General features: G+C 43.3%; 2 protein-coding genes and 1 pseudogene across 3 annotated transcripts in view; 1 reads left to right on the forward strand and 2 right to left on the reverse strand.

Moving 5' to 3' along the window:
- Window positions 1–1,689, reverse strand: LOC120020905 (annotated as a pseudogene).
- A 3,972-nt stretch (window positions 1,690–5,661) lies between these two features.
- Window positions 5,662–19,128, reverse strand: LOC120021301 (SWI/SNF-related matrix-associated actin-dependent regulator of chromatin subfamily A containing DEAD/H box 1B-like). 2 transcript variants are annotated; one of them, XM_038965001.1, is made up of 22 exons: window positions 19,027–19,128; window positions 18,021–18,153; window positions 17,511–17,635; window positions 16,628–16,725; window positions 16,172–16,270; window positions 15,876–15,954; window positions 10,945–11,384; window positions 10,611–10,807; window positions 10,355–10,445; window positions 10,096–10,195; window positions 9,901–9,960; window positions 9,647–9,722; window positions 9,018–9,153; window positions 8,637–8,768; window positions 8,384–8,479; window positions 7,964–8,081; window positions 7,702–7,817; window positions 7,309–7,497; window positions 6,863–6,981; window positions 6,353–6,535; window positions 6,081–6,196; window positions 5,662–5,908 (listed from the first exon to the last, which is right to left on the reverse strand). In XM_038965001.1, the coding sequence occupies exons 2-22, from the start codon at window positions 18,089–18,091 to the stop codon at window positions 5,847–5,849; spliced, it is 2,703 nt and encodes a 900-aa protein (XP_038820929.1). In that variant the 5' UTR covers window positions 18,092–18,153; window positions 19,027–19,128; the 3' UTR covers window positions 5,662–5,846. The 2 variants fall into 2 exon arrangements, with proteins under 2 accessions (XP_038820929.1, XP_038820928.1); XM_038965000.1 differs by having other exon boundaries at window positions 18,575–19,128.
- A 2,035-nt stretch (window positions 19,129–21,163) lies between these two features.
- LOC120021303 (small conductance calcium-activated potassium channel protein 2-like) overlaps window positions 21,164–26,219 on the forward strand; it is a 33,982-nt gene continuing 28,926 nt past the window's right edge. The window contains exons 1-2 of the mRNA XM_038965003.1: window positions 21,164–21,574; window positions 21,998–22,093. Of these exons, the coding sequence (XP_038820931.1) occupies window positions 21,188–21,574; window positions 21,998–22,093 (483 nt within the window). The 5' untranslated portion in view covers window positions 21,164–21,187. The remainder of the gene's footprint in view (window positions 21,575–21,997; window positions 22,094–26,219) is intronic.

Raw genomic sequence — 26,219 nt, forward strand, 5'->3', positions numbered from 1 at the left:
AAACAACACCACCCTTTATCAAGGGTGCCAATAATTATGGACCTGACTGTATGTTGAGGACAGAGGACAAATCAACATCTTCAAGGCAAGCTCAATGACAAACTCCATTTCAGCTCTTTTCACAGCAGGACGTAGCGTGTAAACCTCCTGGCAGATGCTGGCCGTGACGTAGCATGTTGAGGATGCCCTGGAAGCGCTTGTCCACTTTCATCCAAGTGAACTCTTTAATGTCCGCCTCTACAATGAAAAGTAGACCTGTAGGGGAACACAGGAGTATTGAGACAGGAAGTAAGTTAGTTCCCATCAGTACCCAGGCAGCCATCCTTGACCAAATGTTGTCAAAACAATATCTGGATCAGAACATAATATCCCTTTCTTGGAAGAATTAACACAACTCCTACAACAGCAATGATCAACCGTGTTTTGTGTCATAGGGAAGGAAAGTACAAACCCTTCTTTAGAACTGTAGTTTGAGTGAGGTACCTTTTGTGTCATCCTCCTTAAAATCGCTGATGAAGCTTGCGTGTGGCATTATTCAGGGTTTTTACTGGCAGGTGCAGGACTTTTTACTTCCCTGTTACGGCTGTGTTAATGCTTTCCACAGAAGCATTCAGCTGGACATATGTCACACGGCCTTTCATGTACCAAGAGAAAAGAGTGAGTGATACAAAGGAAAAGAGTGATAGAGGAAAGAGATATTATAAACATGTATTTATTTTACTGGTAAAACTGCCAGATCTGCAGTAACATCTTAAATAAAACTGCACTAAAGTATATGGATGACCATGTGTTACTGAGGGGGACTCACTGAGGGATGGTCTTAAACTCTGGGTAGTTGATGAATTCCATCTCTCTGATCTGGTTCTTGGAGGTTTTCCTGAGGTGCTCCTGCTGGGTTGGTTGCACATCCACTCTGTCTCACAGGCCCTCTTCCACTGGGGTATCAAAGGAGATTAAAAAATATATATAGGACAAAACATTTACAATTCATTTGGTTGGTACTCTGTAGCTTCTCCTGTTACAACACACACAGTATCCTTACTGGACAGCTGGCTGTCCCTTTCCTTGGCATGTTGACCCTAAGCTGCTTTCCATCCTGCACCTCCTTCAGGAAGCACTCCTCTAGTTCCTGTGACAAAAATAAGTCAATCACCATCAGTCCAGGGTTACAATTACAACTCAGATTTCACAACTGACATAAAGGACAAATAGCATACTTTAAGATATTGCAATCCAGACAAGCTAAAAAGGACCTGTCTAGAAAGAATGTGAAGCATGTATGCAATACCTTTAAATTCTTCAGTAGGTCTTTTTGGCAGCCAACACATTATTCAAACTGATCAAGGAGTCCATCTATTGAAAGGACATTTGTCCCATCTTCCCTAGAATGATCCGCTTGTCATGATATTTTGCTGAATATAAGCCTTACATTTTAAGTTACGTTTCAAGAAGGTGATGTATTACCTGATGCTGTCAGAAAACCACTGAGTTTCTGTTTGATGAGGTGAGCTCTCTTCTCTGTTAGCTGAAACACTAACTACATAAGATAAAAGTTATCCCTTCGACAAGAGACATGCCCCGTATGCACCAGATCATCATACCAATTGCCCGCAGCTCCAAGACCTGTCTGATGGATGAAATCCTGTCGTTCAAATGCAGGATTATATCCTCAAACCCGCAATGACTCATATTGCTGAAAAAGAAGAATATGGTAAAGACTGTGCTGCTCAATAAAATGAAATAAATCTGGAAGATTTCCTGCTGTTCATTCAATGGCCATTTTGACATATGAATCTTGAATAAAGTGCCTTCATAAAGTATTCATAAAGTCTTACTCCACATTTTGTTGTGTTACAGCCCAAATTCAAAATGGATTAAAAAAAATGTTTACCCTTCTACACACATTAACTCATAATGACAAAGTGAAAACATGTTTAGAAATTGTTTCAAATATGTAGAAAATTAAATATAGAAGTATTCACACCCGAGTCGATACTTTGTAGAAGCATCTTTAGTAGCGATTACAGCTTTGAGTCGTCAACGGTGTCTATCAGCTTTGCAAATCTGGTTTTGGGGATTTTCTTCTATTCTTCCTTGCAGATTTTCTCAAGCTCTGTTAAGTTAGATGGGGAGCAGCGGTAAACTGCAATCTTCAAGTCTTTACACAGATTTACAAATGGGATTCAAGTATGGGCTTTGGCTGGGCCACTCAAAAACGTCCACGTTCTGAAGCCATTCCAGCATTGCTTTGGCTCATTGTCCTGTTGGAATGTAAATCTTCGCCCCCAGTCTAAGGTCATTTGCACTCTGAAGCAGGTTCTCATCAAGGATGTGCCTGTATTCGGCGCCATTCATTGTTCCTTACCAGTCTCCCAGTCCCTGACCGCGGAAAAGCATCCCCATAGCATGACGCTGACACTGCCATGCTTTACGGTAGGGATGGTGATAGACAGGTGATGAGCTGTGCCTGGTTTTCGCCAGACATAGCGTTTTGCATTCAGGCCAAAGAGTTAAATTTTTGTCTAATCAGACCAATAGAATATTTTGTCTTCTCAGTCTTTCACGTGCATTTTTGCAAACTCTAGGCGTGCTGTCATGTGCTTTTTTCTCAGGAGTGGCTCCCGTCTGGCCACTCTCCCATGAAGCCCAGATTGGTCAAATCAAATCTTATTGGTCACATACACATGGTTAGCAGATGTTATTGCGAGTGTAGTTTAATGCTTGTGCTTCTAGTTCCAACAATATCTAACATGTAATCTAATAATTCCACAGCAAAAAGACTGTTGTCCTTCTGGCAAGTTCTTCCATCTCAGCCAAGGAACTCTGTAGTTCTGTCAGAGTGGTCATTGGGTTCTTGGTCACCTCCCTGACCAAGGTCCTTCTTCCCAGTTGCTCAGTTGGGTTGGACGGCCAGCTCTAGGCAGTTTGGTTAGTTCCATAACATTTGCTGCTACCCCAGTAAATCACTCCTTTCAAATCGCACCCTTTTCTTGAGAGCAAAACAATTCACATTTCTTGCCCCCATTCATTTAACACGGAGCACCATCTCCCTCTGACCAGCAGAAATACAAACAATTATCACAAGACCACTTCTGATTACCCTCACCGATTCCACAGCACCCAACTCGTCACCCACCCTGAAACTGGGCTCCGAGAACTTCCCCACACCTACCACTTACGATACTTTGACCTCATTCACTTCCATTTATTTTCCTGACATTTTTAACCGACTCAAGCTCACCCTCTTCCTCCCTCTTAGATCTCATCTGCCTCTTTCTCCCTCAATTCCTCCTCCGTATTCCAAGTATATGTCTCCTTATGATAATACTGCACCTCTCCTGACAAACATATTGTTCTTGCCTTCCAAAGGAAAGCCATTTAACCGGCTGTCACAATCGCTGTACAATCAGCACGAACCCCTCGGGCCCGACATGCACTGTCAACTGTGGGACCTTATATAGACTGGTGTGTTTCTTTCTAAATCATGTCGAAACAATTGAATTGTTCACAGGTGGACTCCAACCAAGTTGTAATCACATCTCAAGTGTGATCAATGGAAATTGGATGCACCTGAGCTCAATTTGGAGTGTCATAGCAAAGGGGTGTGAATACTTATGTAAATTAAAGCTCTTTATTTAATTTTCAATACAATTTCAAAAAATTATAAAAACATGTTTTCACAGTCATTGTGGGGTATTGTGTTTACATGTGTGAGAAAAAAAATCAACATCAATTTTGAATCGAGGTTGTAACAACAAAATGTGGAATAAATCATGGGGTATGAATACTTTCTGAAGGCACTGTACCTTAAGCTCAGGCAATTAGGCCACTACACGTCTCCCCCTACCGTTTAGGCCACTACACGTCTCCCCCTACCGTTTAGGCCACTACACGTCTCCCCCTACCGTTTAGGCCACTACACGTCTCCCCCTACCGTTTAGGCCACTACACGTCTCCCCCTACCGTTTAGGCCACTACACGTCTCCCCCTACCGTTTAGGCCACTACACGTCTCCCCCTACCGTTTAGGCCACTACACGTCTCCCCCTACCGTTTAGGCCACTACACGTCTCCCCCTATCGTTTAGGCCACTACACGTCTCCCCCTATCGTTTAGGCCACTACACGTCTCCCCCTATCGTTTAGGCCACTACACGTCTCCCCCTATCGTTTAGGCCACTACACGTCTCCCCCTACCGTTTAGGCCACTACACGTCTTCCCCTACCGTTTAGGCCACTACACGTCTTCCCCTACCGTTTAGGCCACTACACGTCTTCCCCTACCGTTTAGGCCACTACACGTCTCCCCCTATCGTTTAGGCCACTACACGTCTTCCCCTATCATTTAGGCCACTACACGTCTTCCCCTACCGTTTAGGCCACTACACGTCTTCCCCTATCATTTAGGCCACTACACGTCTTCCCCTACCGTTTAGGCCACTACACGTCTTCCCCTATCATTTAGGATACTATACGTCTTCACTTATCACTGCCCCTTGTGCCCCCTACTGCTGATCAGGAGTATTTATTTGAATGATAGGTATGGTGTGCAATGAATAGATTGTTTTAATGTGAAATTAATATGGTTGATTTTTAAGTTTAGGTTAAAGTGCATTGAATAGTTCCACTTTTTAGGAAGTCAATATAAATTAATGTATTTATGGTTGTTTGTAATTTTGTTTTGCCTTTTTATCATTATATGTGTTATTGTTTTTACCATCGAGGACCACTTTGGAAACAAGCGTTTTAATTCATACTTTCAAGTGATATCCTCTGGGTCCACATTGTACATTTTGTTGTAAATGTCTGTTACCCCAAATAAATTAAATAGCCGAAAATATAAGAGTTGATTACAATGATGTTTGTCATTTATCTTCTTTTTTTTTTTTTTTTTACGATGCTTTAGGTACATAACGGTATAACCTTAGAATTATTATTCCTTTCGTAATGACTTAGCTGGACTTTACCGGATGAATGTATAGATTAATATATGTAGCTATACATGTATCAATTTCACGATACAGTTTATACTAGGGCACATGTTAGATAGCTTGCTAGTTACAAATAAAACGGAAGTAACAAAATTGACAATATCGTTTTTTTTAAAGCATATAGTAGCTATGAAGCTTTGTCTTGTGTTCGTTCTTGTCAACTTTGTTACAGTAGTTATGCAAAGATTTTGGAACAAGATTACTAAGTGAAAATACATAGCTAGCCATCTAGGTTAGTTAATCAAGCCAATCTCATAGACCGTCTATCCATACTAGTTCAATCAAGTAAGTTATGAATTTCGAGAACCATTCACAACGCTGGCTAACTAGCTAAATTAGCTAACGTTAGTTTATCTGAATCTACACAAGATCACCGGTTTGTAAAACATGTTCTGACGTTAAAAAAATCGCAGTCATATTGAGAGTAACTTACATTACGTTTCCGAGTTGGCTACTTTTAGACGTGGAAAACAGCTAGGCTAGTTGGCTAATGTAATGTTCTGCCTATTGTTTTCTACGACCTCCGTCTTGGTAGCTAGCACTATTCGAATCTTCCCGCTGTGTTTAGAATGATCATCACTGCAATGCAGTTGCTCAGCCATCCAGACTGCGCCTGCGCTTCAAAATGTAGCCCACATAAAATCATGGAAAATTGAACATCACTGCTTGTAATCTTTTATTAGAAATTGTTGCAACAGTGACACAAAATTTCTTAGAAACATCATAAGGCATTGAACTTAAGAAACTATTTGTACATACAGTACAGTGAAGATAAGAGGAGACATGCGGCATCCATGGCTCTGAATGCCCTGACAATTGACAACCTTGAGGACCCCTCCAGACAAATAGATGCATCCTCACAGCCCCAGTGATGCCTTCAGAAGGGAGGCCATGTCTTCTGGTATTGAGTCCTCATCTCCTGACAAAGGAAATGCATCTAGTTTTAGCCAGTAATATCTATCAATTGACTGTCAGGGAATATGTTCATTGGCAGGCTATATGAAAATTAATGTTGGTATGTGTTGGTATCGGCATGCGCGGTACAGTATATGGTGGTTAATGTGAGAGATAGGAGGGAATAATGAGCTCACCGTCCTGGGACTCGGAAGCAGTCATATCCTGCTCCAGTTTGAGTTTCTTCTGACCGATGCGGAGCATGCCATCCTCTATAGAGTCCTTACTGATCAGCTTGATCACCTTCACAGTCCTGCAACATAAAGATGCCAGAATTTTACTACAGGGTATATACACTCACATCTACTGTATGAGCAACACAAGCTCAAAGGAAGCGCATAGCCTGGGTATGGCGGGTAACGTTAGCAAACTGCTTGTGGGAAAACATAGTTTCCCGATCCTCACTGACCTTGTCTGTCCGACACGGTGACAGCGGTCCTCGGCCTGCTTATCGTTGTAGGGGTTGCAGTCAATGTCGTGCAAGATGACCACATTGGCTGAGGTCAGGTTGATGCCCAGGCCACCAGCCTTAGTAGACATCAAGAACACAAAGATGTCCAACTCTGTGTTGTACTGGTCAATCAGCACGATTCTACAAGAGGATGGGAGAATTAACAGATCTATTAATGTCCATAAAGGTATTTATGGACATTAAGACATTTCTATTAATAAGTATAATAAAACAAAATTGTGATTAACAGTTTAATTTACATAATGTTCAGAGTCCTTGGAAAAAACCCTGGTTGTGACCATTTTCAGTCTCTACTACGTATCAATCCATTCCCAAATGACTAAGGCCTGTCATATCCTATTAGGAGATAAATTACAGCCTGTGCTATAGACACTCATTGAACAGAATGGTAAGTACAGGGGGGAAAAAATTGCCTTGCGGCTGTATGGACAGAGTTCAACGTCCTACCTGTCAGACATGGGCGTTGATCCATCCAGTCGAATGTAGTGATGCTTCAAGTGCTTCAGGAACACCTCTAGAATGTCCAGCATCATGGTGAACTGGCTGAAGAGCACCACTCTATCCCCCTGACACAGAAACACAGTCACTGTGATTAATAACTACAGGACCAGAGGGATCAGAGAGAGCGAGAAATATAGAGATGTGGTTGACTGCATGTTGGAAGGGGGAAAGCCAAGAAAAGAGTGATTGTAATTGAGAGCAGGGAAGAGATGAAGTGTCTGACAGGTAGAGGAATGGGGAATAAAAGGGTGACTGGTTTTATGGGGGGGGGTGAAGAAACCACCAGGGAGAGAGATGGAGAAGACTGGAGCTGGATCACTACGGGCAAGGCTTAATAGTGCATAATAAAAATGCTGTCTCCAATTGAGCCACTTCCACTGTAGCTTTCAAACCTTGGTTTTGAGAGAGGCCAGAAGCTGTGTGAGCAGGCTGAGTTTTCCTGAGTCCAGGAGCATGTCTGTGTCCAGCTGATAGTCTTGTACGGACGGGTACTGAAGACAAAGTCGATGCAGCTCAAAGTCTGTCATGACCTCCATGTCCTCCTTGATCAGTGCTGGGTCTGCTTCACAGTGGGTCGGCTCCTGATGGGGTTAAGGGTCAAACCGAGTCAAAGCAATCACAGACTGACGAAAATACCCAATGTAATGCCCTTAGCTTTCCGACAGCCCCATCAACAGCAGACAAAACAGCAGTAGCTATCATATTAGTGGAGGGGAGCTGTCAATAGCAGTTACAAACCCATTCAAAACATTCTCTTCAAACACCAGTAAGTTTTCAGGTCTGACCTTGAGCATGAGTTGACTCATAGCAGCCAGTTTGGTAGTGGTATAATGCTCCCGGTGCAGCAATGGATGATTTGCCATCTTCCTCAACTGCATCATCACATTGGTCAGTTCTCTCTCTGTGGAGGACACATGGGCAACATATGGTTTTAAATCAGATAATCGATGCTCCTTAAAATTCTACTTGTGTTGCTATTTAATGTTCTCTTAGGCCTTCCATCACTTTTCAAATGAACCAGATGCCTTCCTCCTCTCCCTAACATACTCTCTCCATTGGTGGATCCCTTGAGCTTCTGCATTAAGGCATTGTAGAGCTGCTGCTGCTGGTCACTCATGGCACAGAATTCCACCTTCTCCTCTTTGGCTGGGAGCTGCTTCAGCACCTGAGGCAGAGACGCAAGTCGATCCAGTCATACGTCAACCAAACGTCTCTTTGGGACGAATCCTAACTTCCACTTAAATAGAATTTTCCCTTAGTCATGCATTGATGTCAATGGGAGACTACGGGGAAATCTGAAGTTATAGATTAGCCCCTAAGAAAATAGCACAGTAGAACTCTAAATGAACCATGAAAACAATGCACAATAGTATACAAGTATGAAGTACCGTGGTAGAGGATATATCACTGTCCCAAGTCATGCCATAACCCTATCTGGTAATGAGTTTAGACCGAGCGGTTCCGTACCTCACTCTTGACACGTCTGAGGATGAAGGGTTTCATGATCAGTTTGGCATGAGAGATCCTCTCCATCTCAAAGCTGCTCTGCTCCTCTGATGATTTCTGACAGGAAATAAAAGATGACATCTCTCCAAAGGAAATCTTAGCATAGCCAGTGGGCTTATATTAGCTAGACTTTTTGACCGGATGAGTCAAATTTGCTGCATACTAAGACAAATATATCTGGAGTGATCCCGTATAGCATGTGTTCTAGCCTCACCATGGCAAACATATTGGCGAGCTGTGAAGTGCTGCTGGAGAACATATCGGGCATGATGAAGTTGAGCAGGGACATGAGCTCCAGGAGGTTGTTCTGCACTGGAGTCCCAGTCAGCAGCAGACGGTACTTAGCCTGAGATCCCATCAAAACTGATTAGATGAATATAGTACATTGTATAGCACCATGACAAAAAGTGTCAGAATGCACTGCAGTGAAAAGGAAGAAAGTGGGGTGAGTCACAGGAGACAAACAAGACATTGCTCAGGCAGGAAGCGGAACAGTTTAGAGGCTAACATTAAAATGTATCTTAAAATCATTATCACGCCAATCATTAATGGCTGTTATCAGCCAAGGTGACCCCCACCCCTGCAATGTACTTACGTTGATGGCCATGAGGTGGCGGTAGCGCAGCGAGCTCATGTTCTTCAGCATGTGGCCCTCATCGAACACAGCGTACTCCAGTTTGAGCTTTCGGAACAGGCTGCGGTCGTTGTCGTTGCTGGTGGTCAGAGCGTACCTGGCAGCAGAAACACAGCAGCTCAAGGAGCCATGCCAAACACACAAGGTCCTCAGTGGTCTGTGAGGCATGACAACCGCTTGATTACCATGAAGTATGAACGAGTCACAGGTACAGCTAACACAGAACTTTTCAGGTTTAGTCAAACGCTGAATATATGATCATGTTAGCAGAAGCCCAGCCGGGGTGACTTACACGGCTGATGGTTTTACAAGATCGCCACTAATTCTGCTGGATATTACCTGAGGCACTTAGGGCTAAGTGTCTTGCTCAGAAGACACACAGTAGCTAAGACAGTAGGATGTGAACCTGTAGAATACTAGACTCAAGTGCAGTTCCAAGTATAAAATAGAAAACTAAATAACACTTAGCAGACACTGTTATCCAGAGCAATTAGAGTTAGGGGTCTTGCTCAAGGGCACAGACAGATTTCTTTCACCTCGCCGCCCCCGTCATTCTTGCATAACAGTCATTTCTCAGATTTTAGACTTACGTGGAAATGATGATGTTGTAGTCGACCTGTCTGTTGAGAATATCATATCGAAGGTACTTGCGATCCTCCACAGACCCTAGACACACACACACACACACAATATAAATATGACTATCTATATTTAGTCATTCTGTCACTCATGGTGACTAAAACCAACGGGTTGAAGTCTGTATAATCAAACAAACAAAAAGCCTGAACCATGACAACCAGTCTGATGAGTCACGCCATTCAGAATGAATAGAAGATTCACTCACCATAGTACACCAGGACTTTGAGCCTGGGACACCACAGATTCAGCTCCCGCACCCAATTATCTGCAACAGAGAAGAAAAATCTGTTAAAAAAAAAAACATCTTAAAAGGATAGGAAAGTTACACTTGAATATTTTTTCTATGCAGATCTCAAGGCACCATGCAATCTGTGTGTGCAGCACTACTGCTAAAGCTCACCCAGTGTGGAGGCAGGTACAGTGAGGAGATGTGGGCCCTTATTGCCCTCCTGGTACAGGCTGGCCAGGAACGAGATGGCCTGGATGGTCTTCCCCAAACCCTGCCAACAAAAGACAGGAGGTGATGCATTACAGAAGCTCTACCTTTCAGAGACCGACTTGGCACAACAAAAAGTTTTGCCTGCTTCCCAGTCACATTAACACACGATTAAGAGGATCTGAGATAAGCTGTTGGAGACTAGTCAGGAATAACAACTCACCATCTCATCAGCAAGGATTCCACTCAGGTTGTTCTGATGGAGCAGGGTCAGCCAATTTTGACCAATGAGCTGATAAGGCTTCAACTGGTATCTGGAGAGGACATAGTAACACAGGAAACTCAGTAATGACAAAAAGACTGTTCAAGACTGCCTGTGTACATGTATGAGATCATGTTGTTGACAAAAATCATTCTACATAACTACCTGAACGTGTGTATGTCAGTGAGATTAGTATAAAAACAGCAGCTCAACCCACTTCCCGTTGAGGATCTCAGGCTGTTTCTGGGAGCCCTTGTCCCTCTCCACCACTTGGGTCACATCCTGCATCATCTTGTTGGCGATTTTCTCACACTTGGTCATGAGGCTGCGCACAACGTCCCGTTCTCTCAGGACCACACGGCAGCCCTGCACCAGATCAGTGGAGAGGCCGTTCCCTCTGTCAAGAGCATCCAACTGGGGGAAACACACAATCAATTACCCACAAGGTTACACTCCGGTTGTTCTGATGTAGCCCAGTCAGCCTTCAATTGGAACCCAGAGATGTCAGTGTGTGTTCATATCCATGCACACAAGTTCATTATGCCCCTCACCAGATCCTCCCACTCGTTAAATGGGCGCAGCTCGACAATCCTCTGGGCCTTCTTCACAGAGCAGCCAGAGATGAGAGACAGCTCATCCAGCGATGCCTCCTGGAAGAACCTGAGGATCTGGCCCTTCACAAGAGACCTTGTTCCAACCTCCTGATCTGAGCCATCAGAGTTCAGCTCCACGCCCTCAGCAGATTCATCAAAGTCATCACTGGCCTCGTCTTCAGAGCTGGTGCCTGGCTCTGGAATCACCCTCCTCCTTCTGTCTGTTCCTTTGGTCGGCCTACTGATGGTCTTCTCTCCGGTCCCACTGGGAGACTTGTGAGGTAGTGATGTGGGACAACCAGGGGGTTCGGCTGCTGGGCCTGCCTGATGTGCTGAGGCTTGGGGGGCTGAACTAGCTGATGATGATGCCTGGGTATCCCCTTGACTGGACCTCCCCCCTGATGAAGGAAACAGAATCAGTCTGCAGTTCCTGGGAGGGATGTTGGGCTACCTACATACATTGACTTAAAACAACACAGGAAACTATGGCTGCAAGACAGCAAGGGACTTATCTAGCTCCCTAAGTTAATGTTTTGGTTTTATATACAAGGATTCACTCAAGAACAGGCACACCATGAAACACACGGAGACAGAGAGAGACACACACACACACACACACACACCATGAAACACACAGAGACAGAGACACACACACACACACACCATGAAACACACGGAGACAGAGAAAGACACACACACACACACACACACACCATGAAACACACGGAGACACACACCATGAAACACACGGACACAGAGAGAGACACACAGACACACACCACAAAATACACGGAGACACACACACACCATGAAACACACGGAGACACACACACACACACACCATGAAACACACGGAGACAGAGAGAGACACACACCACGAAACACAAGGAGATACACACACACACACCATGAAACACACGGAGACAGAGAGAGACACACACACGGAGACAGAGAGAGACACATACACACACACACCATGAAACACACACAGACAGAGAGAGACACACACACACACACCATGAAACACACGCAGAGAGAGACACACACGCATACAGAGAGAGAGAGAGGCACGCATACAGAGAGAGACACACGCATACAGAGAGAGACACACACACGCGCATACAGAGAGAGAGAGAGACACATGCATACAGAGAGAGACACACGCATACAGAGAGAGACACACGCATACAGAGAGAGAGAGAGAGACACACGCATACAGAGAGAGACACACACACGCGCATACAGAGAGAGAGAGAGACACACGCATACAGAGAGAGAGAGAGAGACACACACATACAGAGAGAGAGAGAGAGAGACACGCATACAGAGAGAGAGAGAGAGAGACACACGCATACAGAGAGAGAGAGAGAGACACACGCATACAGAGAGAGAGAGAGACACACGCATACAGAGAGAGAGAGAGAGAGAGAGACACGCATACAGAGAGAGAGAGAGAGAGAGAGAGACACACGCATACAGAAAGAGAGAGAGAGAGAGACACGCATACAGAAAGAGAGAGAGAGAGAGAGAGAGAGAGACACGCATACAGAAAGAGAGAGAGAGAGAGAGAGAGAGACACGCATACAGAAAGAGAGAGAGAGAGAGAGAGACACGCATACAGAAAGAGAGAGAGAGAGAGAGACACGCATACAGAAAGAGAGAGAGAGAGAGAGAGACACGCATACAGAAAGAGAGAGAGAGACACGCATACAGAAAGAGAGAGAGAGAGAGAGAGACACGCATACAGAAAGAGAGCGAGAGAGAGAGACACACGCATACAGAAAGAGAGAGAGAGAGAGAGATAGACACACGCATACAGAAAGAGAGAGAGAGATTGGCAATAGAAACCGGCAGACATAAAAAGACATGGCTACCCAAAGAGGAGCGTGTATGTGGTCACTGCACGACAGGGGATGTAGAAACAGAGATGCACTTTCTCCTTTACTGTGATAAATATTCCTCACCAAGAGATTCATTATTCACAGAAATATCTACATTTATTCCAAATTTTAACTTATTAAACCCAGAGGAAAAACTAAAAATACTCATGGGCGAAGGAGCAATGGCTCCTCTTGCAGCCAAATATGTATTTGCCTGCCATAGCCTGAGGGACACTGAATAATAACATCTGCATAGTAAGCAGTATTATGACTGTTACTTATTATGACTGTTATTGTTATTACTGTTATTGTTATTACTATTATTATTGTTGTTTATCATTCCGAGTAGTAATGGTATGGGTGGTAATGGTAATGATAGCAGTTTAATGATGGTGGTGGTGGTAGTAGTGGTAATGATGATAGTAGTTGTAGTACCAATGTAATGGTGAAAATGACCGTTATTTAGTTATTAGTTATAGTTATTTTTTTATTACATTACATTCGATTATTGACTGTTACCATTTTATTGTTACTATTTTTATATTTAATTTTGTATTATTATTTACTGCCATTCTATATTATTATTTGTCATTGTTTATAATTTTATTACAATGTATATTGTATACATTGTTGCTTTGGCAATATTGACACAATGTTTTTCATGCCAATAAAGCAGCTTGAATTTGAATTTGAATTTGAGAGACACACGCATACAGAAAGAGAAAGAGAGAGAGACACACACGCATACAGAAAGAGAGAGAGAGACACACGCATACAGAAAGAGAGAGAGAGAGACACACGCATACAGAAAGAGAGAGAGAGAGAGAGAGAGAGAGAGAGAGACACACGCATACAGAAAGAGAGAGAGAGAGAGAGACACACGCATACAGAAAGAGAGAGAGAGAGAGAGACACACGCGCATACAGAAAGAGAGAGAGAGAGAGAGAGACACGCATACAGAAAGAGAGAGAGAGAGAGAGAGACACGCATACAGAAAGAGAGAGAGAGAGAGAGAGACACGCATACAGAAAGAGAGAGAGACACACACATACAGAGAGAGAGAGACGCGCATACAGAGAGAGAGACGCGCATAGAGAGAGAGAGAGAGAGAGACACACGCATACAGAAAGAGAGAGAGAGAGACATATGCACACAGAAAGAGAGAGAGAGAGAGAGACACACGCATACAGAAAGAGAGAGAGACACACACATACAGAGAGAGAGAGACGCGCATACAGAGAGAGAGAGACGCGCATAGAGAGAGAGAGAGAGAGAGAGAGAGACGCGCATACAGAGAGAGAGACACACGCACACAGAAAGAGAGAGAGAGAGACACACACATACAGAGAGAGAGAGACGCGCATACAGAGAGAGAGAGAGACGCGCATACAGAGAGAGAGACGCGCATACAGAGAGAGAGACGCGCATACAGAGAGAGAGAGAGAGACGCGCATACAGAGAGAGAGAGAGACGCGCATACAGAGAGAGAGAGAGAGACGCGCATACAGAGAGAGAGAGAGAGAGACACACACACAGACAGTAACACACACCATGAAACACACGCAGACAGAGAGAGAGAGAGACACCATGAAACACACGCAGACAGAGAGAGAGAGAGAGAGAGAGAGAGACGCGCATACAGAGAGAGAGAGAGAGAGAGAGAGACACACACAGACAGTAACACACACCATGAAACACACGCAGACAGAGAGAGAGACACACCATGAAACACACGCAGACAGAGAGACACCATGAAACACACAGACAGAGAGAAATACACACCATGAAACACGCAGACAGAGAGAAATACACACCATGAAACACGCAGACAGAGAGACACACCATGAAACACGCAGACAGAGAGAGAGACACCATGAAATACACGGAGACAGAGAGACACACCATGAAACACGCAGACAGAGAGAGAGACACCATGAAATACACGGAGACAGAGAGAGACACCATGAAACACACGCAGACAGAGACAGAGAGAAAGACACACCATGAAACACACGCAGACAGAGAGAAATACACACCATGAAACACACGGAGACAGATAGAGAGACACCATGAAACACACACAGACAGAGAGAGAGACACCATGAAACACACGGAGACAGATAGAGAGACACCATGAAACACACAGACAGAGAGAGAGACACCATGAAACACACGGAGACAGAGAGAGAGACACCATGAAACACACGCAGACAGAGAGAGAGACACCATGAAACACACGCAGACAGAGAGAAATACACACCATGAAACACACGCAGACAGAGAGAAATACACCATGAAACACACAGAGACACACACACACGCAGACAGAGAGAGACACACCATGAAACACACAGAGACAGAGAGAGACACACCATAAAACACACAGAGACAGAGAGACACACCATGAAACACACGCAGACAGAGAGAGACACACCATGAAACACACGGAGACACACACACACGCAGACAGAGAGAGACACACCATGAAACACACGCAGACAGAGAGACACACCATGAAACACACGCAGACAGAGAGACACACCATGAAACACACGCAGACAGAGAGACACACCATGAAACACACGCAGACAGAGACACACCATGAAACACACGGAGACAGAGAGACACACCATGAAACACACGCAGACAGAGAGACACACCATGAAACACACGCAGACAGAGAGACACACCATGAAACACACGGAGACAGAGAGACACACCATGAAACACACGGAGACAGAGAGAGACACCATGAAACACACGGAGACAGAGAGAGACACCATGAAACACACGGAGACAGAGAGAGACACCATGAAACACACGGAGACAGAGAGAGACACCATGAAACACACGGAGACAGAGAGACACACCATGAAACACACGGAGACAGAGAGAGACACCATGAAACACACAGAGACAGAGAGAGACACCATGAAACACACGCAGACAGAGAGACACCATGAAACACACGCAGACAGAGAGACACACCATGAAACACAAAACTCTCACCCTCCTCTGAAAACATGTGCAGTGCTTCTAGGGTGTCCTCAAAGTGCCAATCATGCTCGAGAAGCACTTCTCTAAGCTCCTGTGTGTATGCAGGATAAGACAAACAGATAGTCGTAAACAAAACACCTTTTGTCAAAATAAATTATTAATATGCAACTCCCACTCATTTCAAACAATATTAGTTCACATTTGCCAAACATTTAAGGCACTGATGAATGTGTTGTGGAACTGCAGTGAGGGAGAACACAGGGCCTGTTGTTGGCAGAGTGGGATTCTACAGCCGATGGAAGCCTCACCTCCTTGACCAGACGGGGAAACTTAGTCTGCAGTTTCCTCACCATGTCCTCCTGGCTCTTCCAGCTGGGCTCTGGACCCTCATCCTCAGAATCATCTGTCTGGCGGGACAGAAACACACTGGAGCATGAAGTCCCAAGGCAGGCAGACCAATTAGACTGAGAGCTCCTCCCCATGCAAGCCTACCCCCTCTCTACTGGAGAAGACAGATAATACATGAACAAGCAGGGTGGTAGTACATCATCTTGGTCAGGGTAATAACCTGATAACCTGGAGGTCAGAATCTCAGGTGGGCCATGCAGCTCTTGTACCCATGAGCGTGGCACTGTTGCTAAATTGCTTTAGTAAATCTCTAGCTCAACACAGATCTCACATGTCAGGTGTAAACTGAATATGCACCCCCCCTCCCCGGTTTGGGGTGTCAGGGAAGCGATAGGAGTGCAGACAGCTGGACTCACCACTGAATCCTCCTCAAGGGCTGGTTTCTTGCTGGAGTTTGATGCCCCACTCTGCTGGGAGCTGTCACAAACCTCTAGTCTCCTCTTCCGGTCTGGGTCTAAAGCAGGACATTAAGGGGTTAACACAGCGTGAACATCACCACACTCTATCTAGTTTGTGCTGCTGGGAATAGAAGTCTCAGTTAAATGTACTTTTCATGTTTCTCTAACCCAAGAATGTACTGTTAAAGCCTACTCCTTTAACATCCAAGGACCTTATGTTATATTCAGAGGTAAACTGGCTCTGGCATCCAAAATAGCCATCTAAAAAGTGAATCGATTCTCATTGGTACGGTTCTAGAAACATAAAGCCCTCTACTTTCATAGCACAGCAAAGTCATTTCACAAATGGAAAATATACACAGTTTTAACACAGTTACAACACGTTTCTGACGTCCTTCTTCTGTAACACACACAGGTGTTCAGAGATAGCTAATTAACACAAGTAGTTGACTGTCTTCCTTCTGTTTTCTGTAAACAAGCGCTGCAACATGGAATTATGGCCATGTGGAAACCCTAACCCTATAAAAAGGTGTGCAGTAATTGAACCTTATGTTTCCAAAACTGTACCGCAAGCGATGCGTGTTAATATTTAGAGCAAGTGTCAGGGCTCTTAACAAAACTCCCTCGGCCAGAAGATACTATCATCAATTGGCGCTAAAGGTAGTTAGCCTCTATGAATGGGCTAACGTTTCACTAACTCATTGACCTCCATGTCACAGAGCAGGCTACAGAACATGAAACAGAAGATTCCATTCCATTCAATAGTATAGATTGCATCACTGTGCATGTAATTGTGCAACAGCAAGTATTAAGGCCAGGGATAGGATTAATGAACCCTCACCTTGACTCCCCGATATGTTTTTGGGGAGCTGGCTGCCATTTCTCTGTAGAGAGGTTCTCATCTCCTCTCCCTCCTCATCTGACAGTATGATAACAGCACCCGTAACTGCTTCCTTTTCCAGACTCCTTTATCAAAGAAAGCATGAGTCTTGAATCATAAAAAAAGAAATCCTCACGATTTTGATTAGTGTGTGTCCAGTACTTAACTTGGACTGAAATAGGTCCCTGAAAGGAGCTCAAGCAGTAGAAAATGTGTGTATGGCACCAGTACATCCACCTGCCTATTAGTATGTCACAGGTGTGACAAATCCCCCCCAATCACTTGTACATGCCTTGTGTTGAAGGCCTGGTGCAGGTAAGACGGATGGAGCCATGTGACCTGTGGCAGGTTAACTTTAGTAGAATCTTGATGATATATATTAATACACATGCTTTCCTCGACCCTGTATAAACCTAGAGTGGTGTAGTCTGATTTACATTATTTAGATGAGTTTGGTAGCAACTAACTTACTTCCCCGACAACATCATGGAAGACCCTGATATCTCCTCATCTGAATCAGAGTCTAGTACCACGCTTTCCATGCCTCTCACTGAGCCGGGCCCTGGGGGACGTTTGAGCTCTGGGGTCTCCGGGACAACAGTATCTGCAAGTGAAAAATGTCAAAGCAAAAATAATCAACACAAAAGTGCCTACTGTGGGAGCTGGATGGGCATGTTGACTACTTGTCAAAAAGGCCTTATTTTGATAGTTAGTCTTGGTTGGGGTTTCTATATGGGTAAAAAATGTCCAAACATGTCTTGGTTTACATTCCAGTGTCAATACTGGGTCTGGGATCAGGCACTACATGGACCACCTTTGCCAACCGGAAATCGAACGTTTTCAGATAAGTGTGTGGTCTATGTAAGCAAGGGTCATGTCTAGAAGGGATACAGCTTTTGTCAAATTGACGTAAAATGTATATGTTAGGTAACCCTAACCCTTTTCCTAATTATCCTAACCTGCTACGAAAAGTCAATGTTGACCAAAGCTGTGTCCTAGACAAAACCGTAAGTGTGCTCTATTACCATGTGTTTGTTGCCCCGTGAGATCTTCATTCACTGAGTCTGTGTTATGGTTGATACATCTTCTTTGATTCATCGTTGTAATATTATTTGATTCTGCTAGCTGCTACAGTATTATCCTACTCAAAATGAGCTCACAACAATTGACCACGGTAGCTGCAGTTGAGTGTTAAAAATATGTGTTCGACCTAACAAGCATCATCGTGAAATCAAACAAGCCGGCCTCAATGACCGTTCGCTGTCGGCAAGAATAGCAATCTAGCTAATGGATCCTTCACCAGAGAGGATATTAAACGTTATTCTGTTTTTCAATTGACGCGTATTAGCTAGCTAGCTGCCTTGCATTCCGTGTATGGAGATAGATGTTGCTAACGACGCTAATTCATGCATGTAAGATGCGTTCTGCAACGTGAATGATTCTACCTCTGACTTATACTCGTAAAATAGCTACCTACATTATTGCCATCGGGCGTCCTCTTTACCGATTATAGAAACATATTTACAACACTTCGTAACGTTTCATTGCTTAAAATAGCTAACTAGCTAGCAACTTTGTTTCTGACGAATTCCGAAAACGACACGTGGGCAGTCAGACCAGCCAATCAGAGACAAGTGCGCATTGCGATCTCGTGTAAAAAAAGAAAGGATTTAAAGGGGCAACACTGAGGTAGGTGACAGACGTTGGTTACTCTTCTTCAGGACCTTGGACAGCTCCCCTCATTAAATGACATTTTGAAGGTTTGGAGTCACTGGTGCATAGGTTAATTGTTCTAACCTGGAGATCCCTTCATAATTAGAGGGGATTGGAGTTTTATTAACCACGTAGTCTACTGTATATTGAGCTCTATAATTATTTAAATAGTATATCTCAACCAGAACATGCAGGATTCTAATTCAGGATTTAAAAATATTAGGCCTAGTTTGAGAGAAAGATTTTGGATGTTTAAAATATACTTTTTAGTTACAGCGGCACCCGAGACTTGTGGATGATTGTGTTCAGGTTTTGCTTTATGGCTCCCCAGATGCTCAATATGGAGCACTTACCTATATTTCCTCATGGGTGACATAACTCCTCCACTCCATTAATAACACCGCCACCAGCGATCACATCAGTCTGAGGTTTCAGACGGCTACCCGCAGTCATGCTGGATGGCAAGTCACATGGTCTCTGACCAATAATTGTAACCAAGATGAACAGGCACATACCTTGTGAATTTAATATCCACATCCAACATCTTGAGTGGATCAATCAGCACATCCGCAACGCATAGGCTGCCTACTACCGATTGATAAAACAATAGACAATGATTTTGAGTGATACCATAGCATGTGCTCTATTCTGACCATGAACAATGTATTGTATCCTGAATAATGTAATTGTAACTCATCTGGACTAAGCAACTAGTAAACCTATCACTGTCCATGTTCAAGAGTAGGCTACATGATTAGCCCTAGTAACATACACTTGATACATTGAGAGGTTTGGTTGTTAAAACATAAACTGCTTAAAAATAATAGGCTATATTATCTCCAATATATTATCTCCAATAGAGGGTTCCTGTCGGAATCGAGTGTGCCTATCCTATCACAGGAGTGGGGCTATATTTTTTGGCTCCCAAATGTGTCCAAGTGCAGTAGATTTTTTGTAGATAATGAGAGAGACACTAACACAATTTAGCTGTTCATTAGAAAAAACACAGACATTGGCATGGGTCATTCATGGTGACATTTCTTTTGTTCCTATGGTGTTGACGTTGCGTGTTTACCATCAACATCTTTATAGAGCCGTGACGTGCTTTCGACTGCGGTAGTCAGTGCGGCAGCCAATGAGCCCATTCAAACCCACACCGCCAAAATCCTCTGGTGACTTATCTGTGTCAGTAGGCTAGGCTACATAAAATGCACACAACTTGTTTTCATGATTATTATCTCTTACCTTCAATACCAGCCTAAAATAGTGCATGCTGATAAAAGGCATTTTAAACCAGAAGAATATTGGATGATGGAAAAACGATTTTAAGCTACATCCTTGGGTGAACATTCGAAAAGATGTTGCAACCTTTTCAATGACGTCAAAACAGTTGTGTTGGTTCTGTCTATCCAATCCGAGGCATCGCTTACATTCTACAGGAGCCGAAATGGGTCTAATCTTGCTCTGTAGCTGTCCTCCTTTACCCACCACAACGCCCTTCGGCGGGTGCATGGTGGTACTCGACTGCTGCTTTAAACAGCAGCACTGACATGGAAACCCCATTGCAGTTGAAGAACGATTTATTTCAAGAGCAGCAGTTCCAGCATCACTGTAAGTATCAGCACTACTGCGGACGAGAGGAACGCTTCACTAAGCAGCGCAACCAATGCTGCACCTGCAAGAACTGTACCTGTGATGCAAGAAAAAGCCTAGTTTTTCGCGGGACGTCGGCGACCACTCAAGGAACTTTAAGGACGCCATCCGTAACGTCTTCGAGACAAGGTTGTCAATTTAGCGTCTGTGAGTTCAAGCCCTCCAGTCATGGTAGTTCATCCAGACATCACCACCATCAGCACTGCCACAATCGGCAGCGGGGCAGCCCGAGCAGCAGCCACAAAGAGAGTAACTCGTATAACGAAATAGCCATGAGCAGCTGCAGATACAACGGCGGCGTAATGCGGCCGCTGAGCAACTTGAGCTCGTCCCGCAGAAACCTACACGAGTTTGATTCAGAGTCCCAGCCTTTACAACCAATTTCCACCGCAGATGCGTCGGACACCCTAGCATCTAAACCGGAGAACAATTCGACCACCCTGATGCCTTACGCATCGGGAGACGGAGGGGGTGGATGTAACAACAGTGGCAGTAAATCGGGTAAAAAGAAGAACCAGAACATTGGGCAAAAGCTTGGACATAGAAGGGCCTTGTTTGAGAAAAGGAAGCGCCTCAGCGACTATGCTTTGATCTTTGGGATGTTTGGGATCGTTGTTATGGTTATAGAGACTGAACTCTCATGGGGGGCATATGGAAAGGTACGTATTCAACTCAATCCCGGTACCGTGCAGTAATATCTAGGTCGGGCAAATTAATTGACTGGCATGTTGAGTGGACCAGGAAAAACAGAAAGTTTGATTTTAAAGTGCATTAAACCAGTAGTAGTATAGTCGCCTTGTTTTATTTACAAATCAAATATTTAGGTAGTGAAGACTGAAGATGTATCCCGTAAACCATGCAATCAGCTATACCTTACATGGCTGGATAGGCTCTCGATCATTTAGTCCAGGTAGTCTTACATGCTCCATTGACATAGTGACACATGGTATCCCAAGCGTAAAGAGCATTTAGACAGGGTTTACTAATATAGCTTCTTTTGTTTTCTTTTTTTAAAGATTACTACTGTTTGTTGTATGATTACATGTGTTGTTGTATTAATATTGCTATTTTTCTTTTTGCAGGAGTCCTTGTATTCATTAGCTCTAAAATGCCTGATAAGCCTTTCTACAATCATTCTTCTTGGTCTGGTTATCATATACCACGCAAGGGAGATTCAGGTAACATGGTTATTTTTCACGCCATTGTCATTCACATCCCCAGACATTAACTATGGTTATAATAGTGCCATACGTGTTATTACACATTTGCTATTTAAGTGCACAGTGCTGTCATTGCCTGTTAGTATGCGTGCGAGTTTGCAGAATAATTGTATTCAAGACATTGATGTGCTCAACCGACTTAAGTTTCAAGTGTTATTGTCACATGCACAGGATACAGCAGGTATAAAAGAGTACAGTTAAATGCTTAATTAGCGAGCTCTTTCCCAACAATGCACAATAAAGGTAGTAATGTAGATGGGATGAAAACATGTGAAACGTGAAAGAAAAAAAGGAAAGAAACATGAGAATACAGTTTATATACAGGTCTTATATACAGGTCTTATATACAGGTCTTATATACAGGTCTTATATACAGGTTTAGTGCAGTGCCTTCAGTGACTTCAATGAGTGCAATTACTCTGAAATGAAGTGGATTATTTCCAGATTAAGTAGGCCTACATTTCCTCTTTAACGGGTGACATAATCTAATTATGGCATGAAATCATTTTACTGACATCTTGACCCATACCTTGAAAACTTAAGCTGTAAAGCTTTAAGACTTCTGGTGATTTAAAGTACTAAAATATAGCTCTTGAAGTATAGGATTTATAAACACCTTCATGAGGTCAGGAAAAGTGTCTTACCTTATCATAACCAAAACACTATTGCTCCATTGTTTATATTTTTCTTGTCATTGAAGACTTTATAAACAAATAATGCATTTTTATTTTGCTCTTATGGAATGTCATTCCTTTCCCACTCTTAGCCATATCAATATTTTACTATGATAGTGGCTGGCACTTGCATCTCAAGATTGTGTCCTGCATCTTCCAAACCTCCAGCGGTTAACTGGTCTGGATTGTCAGCTTCATTGAATAGTTCCAGCACTTGGACAAAACTACATTTTATGACCTTGCGTCAAAGCATTGTTGAATCACTTATGAGTTTTCTTCCTGCAATTCAGCACTTATGTCTTTGTTGTAGAACCATGTTATAAAAAAAATTAAATGGTGCGCCCTCAATGGTGTTCCTCATCAAGAGGTATAGTCTGTTCAGGAATCCATTATGTTTCTCCACGTGAATGAAATTGACCAGAGAAGAAATGTATTTGCCAATGCCAGGCATTTTCTTTAACCTTGCTGAGGCTGCATTGGGCGGGAGGTAGCCTAGCGGTTAAAGTGTTGGGCTAGTAACTGGTAGGTCCCGAGTTCGAATCCCACTAGGCTAATTGCCTGTATCCATTAGCCTAAATGTATATTTAAGCAATAATGACTAAGGAGGTGTGGTATATGGCCAATATACCACGCCTAAGGGCTGTTCTTACGCACAACGCATTTACCACAAACCCCTGAGGTGCCTTATTGCTATTATAAACTGGTTACCAACTTAATTCGAGCAGTAAAATAAATATTTTGTCATACCCGTGGTATACGGTCTGATATACCACGGCTGTCAGCCAATCAGCATTCAGGGCTCGAACCAACCAGTTTATAATTAGGATTTTAAAGCACCCAGAGGGATGTCAATCATTGAAATTGCTCAACAGTAAAACATGTCTACCTTTCAAATGGCCTACTGTAAAGCTTTCTTTTCTGCATGGGATGATAGAAACATGTATTGATCATTACCATATTTTGATTCATAACAAAACCATTTACATTTCCTCAGAAATGGTTCTCTATAGTGTGAAGTGTAAACTTCCAAGATGGATGATTTCCATGGTTCTTACTTAGTTGTCAGCCCTTTGTATTTCTAGACACCAGTTTGAGATTTCATGAATCAAACAATTTTCCTGACAACATCAAAGGGAAGGCAGTATTGTGAATGACTATTGTGGTTATAGAAAAGCACAAATATGCTGAGGGTTGTTTTGGCTCAGTGATATTATTTTCAAAGTAAAATGGGTTGCAATATGTTTGTTTATATTAGAAACTTCAGACTGATACGTGTAGTTTACATTCAGTTATTAGATTTTCATATCCTTCAGTCTTATTCAGACTGGTATATGACTCAATATCGCTATTCTCACCTTGGCTAGTGATTCTCACTTAAATTCCATATCTACTGTTTGCAGCTATATTATTACTCAACACTATCCCTAGTCACCCAGGTTGTGGCTCCCCTCAATGGCTCTTTTATTGCTGCTTGCAGCTGTATCAGTAGTAGTAGTATTGGTATATTGCTCTAGCGCAGAGCTTGCACCCTATCCTGCTCTTTGTATGGGCTATTTTCCATCCTCAGTGAGATAGATTATGCATGCGCATCCATCTGTACTCACAGATGTCTGTCAAATATAGATGCATAGTTCAGACTGAAGAGAGGTGCCCACACTCTACACTAGCTTCTTGAAAGTCATCTACTTGTCCCAACTGTATAAGCAGGAAAGAGTTGACTTCCACACCTTTCTGGGCTGCTTTGACAGTACAGGGACACCCCTTTTGTTTTCAGTGTCTGAAATGTCCCAAGGTCAGTCAGAGGACATCTCTTGGACACAGACTGTCACAGGCAGGCTTAGGGGACACACCTTGTACATGATGGCAAGGATTGGTGACATGGTACATTTAAAAGGATTTCACTCCATCTTCTCAGTGTGATGTCTCAAGGTTCAGAGACCCTCCAGACTTCTCTATGCAATTAGAAGCCATCCTCTGTTTTTCTATCCACTATTCTGGATTTAAACGTCAGCAAGCATCGACAAATGTTGTAGGATATGCTATTTCAGGTAATACAATCTGTGCAAGGTATGATACAGATGTCATATGTCTTTTGGTGACAGCTAGTAATCTATAATAATTGTGTCCTTTGTTTCCTCTGGTGGCAGGCAGCCGACTAGGGTGGTGTGTGTACTTAGCTCAGCTTGGAAGCTGGGTTTGTACTCTGATTTAGATTTGTCACTGTCACTATTAAGGATTCATATTATCAAGAGAAATGCTCGAAGCATGTCGTTTGCTCTCTCTAAGATGTTTGATACTTTAAAAGGACTGTGAGGGACACTTTGAAATGTGACTTTGGTTTCTCCTTGAGTTAATGTTTATTTGCCAAGAGGCTTTTATGTAAAGGCAAATACAATGGCCATGTACAGTTTTATGTAATCACAGAAATCTACCCTTCCTTCAATTGGTTGTCATAATAATAGGTTGAGTCCCAGCTGTCGATCTGTCGTGACTAAAGTCAGCCTTGCCTAGCTTAGTGTGTGTGTGTGTGTCCTGTGTGTGTATTAGAGACACCATTGTGTTACTTCAGGAGATGCTATGCGTTACTCACAGTGAAATCTGTCCTCAACCTGAGACGCCAGACTGGAATCAGATAGCCATTGCTGGCTGGTGACCTCAATGCTTTCACTGAACAAACAGGCTTTCAAGGGCACAGATACAGTTGAAGTCGGAAGTTTACATACACCTTAGCCAAATACATTTAAACTCAGTTTTTCACCATTTCTGACATTTAATCCTAGTAAAAATTCCCTCTCTTAGGTCAGTTAGAATCACCACTTTATTTTAAGAATGTGAAATGTCAGAATAATAGTTGAGAGAAATATTTATTTCAGCTTTTATTTCTTTGATCACATTCCCAGTGGGTCAGAAGTTTACATACACTCAATTAGTATTTGGTAGCATTGCCTTTAAATTGTTTAACTTGGGTCAAACGTTTTGGGTAGCCTTCCACAAGCTTCCCACAATAAGTTGGATGAATTTTGGCCAATTCCTCCTGACAGAGCTGGTGTAACTGAATCATGTTTGTAGGCCTCCTTGCTCGCACAAGCTTTTTCAGTTCTGCCCACAAATTTTCTATCGGATTGAGGTCAGGGCTTTGTGATGGCCACTCCAATACCTTGACTTTGTTGTCCTTAAGCCATTTTGCCACAACTTTGGAAGTATGCTTGGGGTCATTGTCCATTTGGAAGACCCATTTGCGACCAAGCTTTAACTTCCCGACTGATGTCTTGAGATGTTGCTTCAATATATCCACATAATTTTCCATCCTCATGATGCCATCTATTTTGTGAAGTGCACCAGTCCCTCCTGCAGCAAAGCACCCCCACGACATGATGCTGCCACCCCCATGCTTCACGGTTGGGATGGTG

Source organism: Salvelinus namaycush, chromosome 26 (assembly GCF_016432855.1).
Source record: "Salvelinus namaycush isolate Seneca chromosome 26, SaNama_1.0, whole genome shotgun sequence".
In the NCBI taxonomy this organism is placed as follows: domain Eukaryota; kingdom Metazoa; phylum Chordata; class Actinopteri; order Salmoniformes; family Salmonidae; genus Salvelinus; species Salvelinus namaycush.

Excerpts from the sequence above, each read along its gene's own strand:
- LOC120021301 (XM_038965000.1), bottom strand. The coding sequence starts at position 18,647 with ATGAATCAAAGAAGATGTATCAACCATAACACAGACTCAGTGAATGAA. Across the intron at positions 10,196-10,354 it reads GAATCCTTGCTGATGAGATG|GGTTTGGGGAAGACCATCCA; the intron begins GTGAGTTGTTAT and ends TTTTGTTGGCAG. Across the intron at positions 7,498-7,701 it reads TGAGTCAACTCATGCTCAAG|GAGCCGACCCACTGTGAAGC; the intron begins GTCAGACCTGAA and ends TAACCCCATCAG.